This window comes from Malurus melanocephalus, unplaced genomic scaffold, assembly GCF_030028575.1.
Source record: "Malurus melanocephalus ecotype Western Australia unplaced genomic scaffold, MMel_1.1 scaffold_385, whole genome shotgun sequence".
Taxonomy (NCBI): Eukaryota; Metazoa; Chordata; class Aves; order Passeriformes; family Maluridae; genus Malurus; species Malurus melanocephalus.
The window spans coordinates 689,315-698,167 of NW_026623617.1; the positions used below are offsets into that span (position 1 = coordinate 689,315).

Below are 8,853 nucleotides of genomic sequence, written 5' to 3' on the forward strand. Positions count from 1 at the left end.
CACCTAAAGTGTCAGTCCAAATTTAGCTCTGACTAATTGAGAGTTGTTAATACAGATGATTAACACTGAGGCATCATGATTTATAAACCCTGGATTATGCATTGTCTGCTGGGTATTTCTCCTTTATAAACAAATGTATAAWGGGGAGCTTGGATGGGCTGAGAAGCTGAAGCTTCATAGGAACATGGGAAATTAGAATTTTCTGGCACTGACYCCTTTGGAGAGCCCTCTGGATTATTGCACTCAGCTCTCCTCTGGTRGGATAGGAAACCTAAATCCCAAACACCTGTCTTCAACTTGTCCTGCAATCTCTAAATCACTTTTCTGCACCTCAGTTGTTCACTGAGTGAATCCCAGAGAGCCAGTCCAATCTCCTGAGCCCAGCTCCAGCCCATTCCCCTGCAGCACAGCCCTTGAGGACACTTCTCAAATGCATGACTGCCCTGAGTAGCAAGCATGCCTAGAGAAGGAAGATTTGTTCAGATTTGTCCTTATTTTACTCTCCACCTTGCAGCAAATGTTGCGTGCAAGCTTAGTGAAGATCCCTACAAAAATCTATTTTRTACTATTATATTTTTCTTTTGATTATTGAAGGGCAAACTCAACAGAGAGAAATGTATTTCAGTCTCTTTCTTCCCTTTTCAGCTTCGTGCACAAGAAAAGAAAATAAGAAAGAGAAGCAAGTGGCAGTGCTGGCTACTGCAGGTAAGAGACAGCACTTCAGGAGCCCGGGGGTTTTAATGGGATGGAAGGTGCTGGGTTGGGCACAGAGGGGGCAGCAGATGGGCCCTGCTCCTGCAGGGTCTGTGAGCCCCAGCCCACCCAAACCAGTCCCTGGCCAGGCTAACAACTGTCCCTCTCAAAACCTAATCATCTTTTACTCCTTTYTCTCCTTCACAGCTCTCCATTCCCTTTTATTTTTTTTCTTTCCTCTCTTCTATTCTGTGGACAAGAGCTGATTTCAGCCCTGGAGTGCAGCTCAGCTTCAAATTGGTTATAAATAATACTGATGTCATTGGAAAATTGCATTTYTCCTGAAATTCGATTTTGTTCTCATCTCAGCTTTCTGTGCTTCTTTTTCTGTCCTKCTCTGTTCTTCCTCTCTGTGTCATGCACACACACCTTCCTCCCTCACACAGACACTGCACTGCTCTGCTTCGGCGTGACTCTGTGGGAGGGAACCAAAAAGATACCTCTGAAAATTCTGACCTGGGAAAAACAAATAAGCAACATCAACAGAAAAAAACATGTTAAAATAAAAAGTGTGATTTAGCTACAACAAAATTAATCTGTTGCAGCAAGCAGTATAGCATCAATGTATCTGAAAAAAAAGAATAAATCTGTATTTTCATGTGGGTTTGGGAAAGGGGGAGCATTTCCTAGACACTTTCTCTGCCTTTTGTGACCTGCAGGGAGAGATCTGCTGCTCTGTTGGCAGCAAACACCCATCACCCAGCAGGAGAGGGCACCAGCACRCCAGGACTGGATGCAGCTGCTCAAGGGCATGGCCAAGGGCACAGCTGGCAGACCTGAATTTTGGCCCACCATTCCACTGTTTCTATATWTTTCTATATCTTGCTGTTTTCTGGACTTCTCTCTCTGTTCCTGGAATTGATTTTCTCATGAGGATCTTTTCGCTGTGCTCTGGTGCATAATCTGGTTTGGTTTTGGTTTTGCCATTCTGGCAGATTTCCAGCCCATCCAAGCAGGGGATGAACAGCTGTTTCCTTGTGCCCTCTTGTCCYCCTTTTCTTTGCAGAGCTGCCTGCGAAGTCCCTGGACCTGGCTGCTATTAACCTGACGGAGCTGGTGAACGGGATGCTGAGCACTGCGCTCAGAGGTGATGGGACACGGCTGGGCACTCACAGCCCTGCCATGCAGGGGGGAAAGCACTAAGGGTATTAGCAGGAGAAGCTGTAAACATGTGCTGTCTGCCTCCAAATTGCTTCTAGGAGCATGTTACCTTCATGTATTCATAATGCAGCTGGATTGTCTGCCCCAAAGAATTCAGAAATTAGAGTGGGTTTATATATAGACACAATGTAATTACTAATGGGATGCCTTTAGAAAGTACTTTATAATACTGTGTACGTCTTGATTAAAAGAAAAGCAAAATAAAAAGGAAGAAGCAATACAAATGATCCTTCCTTCAGTGGAAATGAGAGCAGATTGAGTATCAGGCAACTGTGTTACATCAGCACCTCAGGAATCCTTTAGACACTAAATGAGCAGAATCAAAACACACTGTTCTCACAATTTGTGCCAAGCCCTAATAACGTGGGCCTGTCTTTCTGCAGGTACCAAAAAATTCTTCTCTTTGCTGAGTGTCACCTCTTACAGCTCGTTTGCCTTCCACAAAGTGTCAGTCACCGTTTATAACAGTGAGTGTGGGTGTTTTGCTCGGCCCAGGAGCGCTTTCTCTCCCCCAGCCTGTGCAACAAGACACTGATTTTATCTCTGTCTCGCCCTCCAGTCTCCAACGCAAAAAATATTGACCCTGGCAAGTTCCCTATGCACTACTGCTACTGTTTGAACAATGTGACAAACGACTTRACAGGTGGGTACACTAAAGAGGATGGCAATTGCATGTGTTTATGCTGAATTATTTCCCCTGGAGGTGCAGGCTGTAGCCTGAATTCTGCAGGTTCCATCCTCTTGAGCAGCACCTTCACCCTGAGGTCAGCATTCATAACTCACCAGGAGTGGCTGCTCTGACTCCCTGACCTTGTCTCAGGTGGCTGCCCCCGGCCAGACTGGGATGGAGACATCAGTCAAGTGCCTGCATGGTTTGATGGGCAAAAGGCCTCCCTTTCCTATTTGGAATACAAATTGCAGCACAGGAGAGATCAGCAATGCATGATACATCCACCCTGGCCACCTCCTCTCCTGAGATAACCCAGAGGAGGTGAGCAAGGGCTTCTCTGCCCCAATGGACTCCAGTGACTTCAATGAGCCCAAGGGAAGCGAAAGGCAAGGACTGAAATCTTCAAAAAACTGCTGAATGGTCTACAAAATACTGCTGGGCAAACCCTTTCCCTTTAATCCTCATCCACAGCCCTGATCTCACAGTGTTTAACGTTTCAGGATGCATCTGAGGGATTTGATTCCATGACTGGTTAATGCAAAGCATCGAGGGTAACTCAGCAGCTGCAGAGCAGACTCCAAACCCTCTGTGCCACACAGGGTGACCCCACAGCRCCTTTCATGGCTTTCTCTGGACCCACACATCCCACCAGCCTTTATGGACAATGACCCAGKCTGCCTTGGAGAGCAGAAACTTTAATCTTTCTGCTGCAGTTCRGAATGTCTCAGTGACTGGAGCATTCTCCAAAGCAGTAAAAATTCAGGGCTTGGAACAGGGTTCATGTCCATCTCTCCTAAAGTGAGAGCCCTGACCCATTACTGCTGGGAAGCCCCACCACAACACCACCAGACAATTTTTGGGCTGACAACAGCATCATCTGGACCAGAGGAGTCCATCCAATGCCTCCTGGAAGGTTCTGCACACCAGACAAGCYATTACAACAGGCAAACCCTGCAGCCTTTAGATCTCCACCCAYATTTGAGCAGACTAAGTAGAACACTACTTTAAAATGTTCTCTTGAACAGATGAATTCCATTTAAGTTTCCTTTTAGACACGCTGATGAAATTTCGGGTATCATCTTTGAAATATATTTCTGCAGAGTATTGTGGCTTCTTATTGTGGCTTCCACTCCTCTCATACAAAATCTTTTTGAACATAAACATATTTTACRCTTTGTCATGTATAAGCATATATTCTAAATATCATCAGATATAAAMGTGAATTTTTGACTGACATAGATGATAGGATATGTGTTTTCAATAATAAACTTTCTCTGTTTGTTGTCTAGATTTTACRGCTCTACTTGTTGATATCATTGGGAACTCCACCAGTTACCTCACAGAAATTTTCAAATCCACTTCCATCCTCTCAGGTTTGCATTTCCTTTGGACATTTATCATTGTCTTATYTATCTCATTTACTCCTGGTATGAAAACAAGCATAAAAATGTGGCCAAAAGCTTGTAGCTCTCGCTTAACAGCGTTTTTCTTACAATACGTGGAACAAGATACATATATAATGTGTATGTGTGTAACATAGAGATATGCATGTTGTTTCAATATTTTATTAATAATTACTAAAAAATGTGAGTTTGAGAATTATTATTAAATACTGATATTTTGGCCAATCCTGATGTTATCTGGAGAAATTTTTCCATATAAAAATAATTGTAATTTAGAATTTTAATTAGAAATCAAATTCTCCCATGAAAATATTAACATTTGGATTTGATGATAGTTTGAGGTTTTTGTCAAAAATCAAAAGAAAAATATCTGGTCAGCTGCCATAGAGACATACTGGGTTTTTTTTGTCTGTATTTTTAACTGTTTAAGATAACACCATAGAAGGAAAACTGGTAACAATGATCTCTTTATGGTTTTTTTTTTTTTTTTTTTTTTTTGCCTTTCAGTGCGTCAGAGCAATGATTCTGATTGTATCTACATCTGTGTCATGGCAGGGCAGACAGGTAAAAGTTAAAATCATTACACCCAAAAATATTTCCCTGGTTTCCTTCAGTGGCGATTTTTACTAGAAACAAGCCTTTCTTGGTATTTGTAAACATTTCTATCTACAGGGAAAAATATGTCTGATTTTTTGGAACTACTAGAAAARTCTCCTGTTATTAATTACACATTTTCCAGTAACACATCATCTGACCTGGGTAAGTACCACCAGGGGAATAAAAGGAAAGAGCAACAGTAATGAAAATCATGCCCAGGTAGCACTTGCAATGAATACTCCATTGCCAYAGAGTATAAAGAGTTTAAATATTATTAATTTTTTATTCTTGCTGATATATTTACATATTATTACACGTATTTATTATAGTTAGCATAATATTTTATATTATTAAAAGTTTAATACAATAACTACATCATAAATGCAAATAAATTTTACAGAGTTTTAAATTATTTGTTAAAAGGTCTTCTAATGGAGGGACCAACAAAGCCTGCTGGGATGAGAGTTTTTACAGAATTCTTCACTTGGCTGGGTGTGTTCCATAGCTCTCAGCACAAATTGGGGGCAATTTTACCTTTACATGAGTTACCTTCAGAGAGGAGTTGGATACATTCAGTCAGTGCCCTGTGTGGTTCCTCTGCCCAAAATTGCTTTGCCAGGTTGAGTTGCACTTCAGATGCTCRCCTCTCACTGCTGCCCATCACTATCTCTCATTTTCAATGATTGATTAAAGCAGGCAGAAATCAGTTGTGTGTGCTGAAAGCTGTGGGATGTTTCTCTCCCCTTAAAAATTAAAAGAAACCATATTACACTGGCGAAAATCTCCTTTAATTAAAAAAGACAACAGCTGTTCCTATGGTAACAGAACCTGATTTMTTTCCTTCTTCTTAATGAGTGCTCTAACCCTGTCTTCTCATACCCAAAAGATCTAGATTCGATTTTCTCCAGTTTTGTGAAATTACAGGAAGACCAAAACAAGACACTGGATTCATCAGCAGAACATGTGTGGACATTTAAATGTGAGCACATATTGTCAGACCTAAATTTGTGTTCCYCCTGATTAATGTCTTGACAAGTGATCGGGTATGTTTGCTGCACGGGTAACTGTGATCTTAACCACARATAAAGGGTAGCATAAAAGTTTCTCTGAAACAGCAGAAGATGAGGTCAGTAACGCATTGAAGAGCTGGAGGATATAAAAATTATTGTGAAAACTGATTTTATCAGAAAAAATAAATTTTCTAAAGAAGCAGAGAAGAGAAAAACTCGTTGGTTTTAAACCAAAAAATAAGATTGTTTGAACTATTTCCTCTAATTTTCTATGGGGTTTTTTTTCTGTATTCTTCATCTGTTTCTTTATATGACATTCAGTTGTACTTGAGCATTTCATAAGCATTAGTACATTTAACTTTGCCACGGGGCTACAAGATAGAAAACTGCTGCTCTGCCCCATTTTGGAAGCTAAAAAGCAAGGCTTTGTGTCTGCTCACTCACAGCAGAAATCAATAGAAATTCTGACCTTGACTTCTACCTCCTTCTGCATCTCTCTYCTACAAAATGTCTGCATTTTCCATAGTCACTCTGCTGTCGTTTATAAACTTTTTTTTTATTTCCTTAACCACATGCCAACCTTTGTTATCTCTTCTAGCCACGAGTGTCAGTTCTCAAACTGCAATATCTGCCCTCCAGTGCCTGCCTGCTCACCTTCAAACAGACAGGAGATTTCTCTCTTTCCTCTGCAGTGAAGCARTTTAGGAAACGAAACATAAATTATGGGAAAGAAGAAACAAAACCCTGCAGGAACATTTCAGTTTCCTTTTTTGTTTATGAAAACTCACACATTAAAAAATTCAGTTAAAATTCCACAAGTTATTCACTTCTCAGCTAACATTTCACAAGTTATTTTCACTCCCTGTGTTTCCATGTTTAAAATGAAATGGAGAAGTGGCCACTCAAGTGCCAGAGAAGCACTCAAGGAGTAGATGGGGTTTTCAGGGTATATTTTAGATATTATTGTCCCCCAGAGTGTTGCACTCGCTGCTGCCATGGGGCACCAGCTCCCCCATATGCTGCTGCCCTCTCTATGTCTCTCCTGCTTCTCCAGCTACCAGGATCCCCCTCGGCCAGAAAGGAGRGGAAATTCCCCCCACGAAGGTCCCACCGTGGCCAAAGACAGTTGGAGCCAAAGGATCGTGGTTCCCATCACTCCCCGTGGATGCTCCCAGACCCCAAAGCGTGGCCGGAGCCCCTGTGAGCCCTGGGGGCAGCTCGGCCCCATTGCCGACCCCACAGCCCGGCCCCGGTGAGTACAGAATGGGGCACTGGAACTGCTCTACCCCACTGCTCTGGGGTTTGGCCAGGTGTCTCTGAGCTGGAGGTTGGAGGGCCCTTCAGGGAGACCCACTCGGGGTTGCCACTGAATTCATCACTTTATTGCAGAAATGTTAAAATCAGCAACAGGCTCCATCTGATCCCTTAGGGAAAACTCGGTCTTGCCTCTCACAGACACTTCTGCAGGGTGTGTGAGGGTTCTTCCCTCACACTTTGCTCTGAATTTGGTGAGCAGACTTGGAAAAGAAAACTAGAGCTGCTTGGTGTCCCCTAAACGAGCCTTCTTGAAATCCTGCCATTCCCTTGTCCACAGGCTTTTCAAGATCTAGTGAGGGACAGCTTTTGTCCTTCCTATTTCATCCTGGYATTTTTATATGCCACTGGCAGTTCTGGGTGAGGGACTCTGGCTGTTGAGCTGTCTCATACACAGCAATTCTTCTCAGCAGACAGMTAAATAATCAATATGAGTGGCAGGAAGCATGTATCTCTGTTCCCACAGCCGACCTGTCCATGTTTTGGATGCAGACAGTGTCTCCACAAGGAGCCAGCAAAGTGATGCAAACAGAGCCAGGTAAGACTGATCTGAGATAGCAACAAAATGTGTCAGTTGGCACATTTATCAAATAGAAAGTAATATCTAGAAACAGATGACTGACAATGCATTTATACATCACTGTCCATGTAAGTGTTTATCTTTGAACTGTGAGTTCAGGGTTAGTTTTTTATTCTTTTTTTTGTTGTTGCTTTCCAATCAAACCTTCCTTTTTGTTTTAAGGTGTCAAAGCAAGTTATATTCTTTCCTCTCCCCTTAGATTTGCCTTCCTCAGTGCTGTCTATGCCACCTTCCTACAGACCTGGTGTGACATTGAAATTTTACTCAGCTACCAGTAAGTAAATGCACTTCATGCAGCAAAAATAGCAGTATATTGGAAAGTAATGCAAAATAGAAACTTTCCCATGCAGAAACAACATACATTGTTAATTTGCTTGRGGTATTTTATGTATGCAAACCACCCAGAATGTCCAAGGGACTGCTTCATATTTGTTTGTGAATTGTACACAATGCACATTCGAAACATAGTTCACACACACCATGGTGATAGAATTAACATAGTTACTCTGTGAATTAATTTTAGCATTGATTGATTATTGGAGAATTCATTCTTTAAAATAATTACAAAAGATAATATCATTATTTAAATCTCCTCATTGGTATGAATAAAATTAAGAAACCAGCTCATACCACATAAAACCTCTAGAATTGTTCTAAATTTACAATACTGCAAACTACTTCTTCAACTAAAGGACCACCATCAACCAGATTTTCGTAAAAGCTCAGTTTTCAGTTGCTTGTGTTTCTGTGTGGTGGCTGTCTAAGAGAAGCATAAATGCTGCATAGTGCAGATATATATCAGACTAAACAGTGTTCTTCAATATCCTTTGGGCTTGATATTATAGATAAAACCAGAAGAGTTCAAGGAACATAAATGTTAGGCAAATATTTTTAAAACTCTGTTTTAACATCAAGGAAATAAAATTTAAAAAAAAAAATGACAGTATGAATGAGCAAATAAATCCTGTGAATTCTGAAGGATCGTAGGTGAGGAGAGCATAAAGGGAAGATGATTGCATGGTTTGTGATGGAGTAGTAAAAAATGTGGAAAAAATATAGTTTATCACTCTGGTATGGGCAAAGGATATTGTGGATCTTTGATGTGGATTCCTAATAAATCTGACAAAGAGAAGGCTGCTGCTGATAGTCAGCCTGCTGAAACAGGAGACATCAGAGACATCAGGGGAAACTCAGCATCACCAGCAGGTTTTGCACAAGGGGAAACTGCAGCCTCGTGGTCCTTCTCTGCTGGTGGAGCTGACCCAGAGCACTGGGGACTGCACTTCTCTGGTTCCACATGGTCAACCCTTGGGCCTTCATTTTGGGATTACTTGGAGCCTCAAAATCCAAGTTTTCATCTGGATT

The 8,853-nt window shown here is 41.6% G+C and overlaps 1 protein-coding gene across 1 annotated transcript in view; it reads left to right on the forward strand.

Annotated features, from left to right (window-relative positions):
• Positions 1–1,712: 1,712 nt before the first annotated feature.
• HHLA1 (HHLA1 neighbor of OC90) overlaps positions 1,713–8,853 on the forward strand; it is an 11,154-nt gene continuing 4,013 nt past the window's right edge. Inside the window, 11 exon segments of the mRNA XM_057379063.1 lie at positions 1,713–1,754; positions 1,756–1,840; positions 2,298–2,381; positions 2,474–2,557; positions 3,874–3,957; positions 4,495–4,551; positions 4,660–4,746; positions 5,471–5,563; positions 6,649–6,846; positions 7,375–7,446; positions 7,688–7,762. Coding sequence (XP_057235046.1) covers positions 1,713–1,754; positions 1,756–1,840; positions 2,298–2,381; positions 2,474–2,557; positions 3,874–3,957; positions 4,495–4,551; positions 4,660–4,746; positions 5,471–5,563; positions 6,649–6,846; positions 7,375–7,446; positions 7,688–7,762 — 961 coding nt within the window.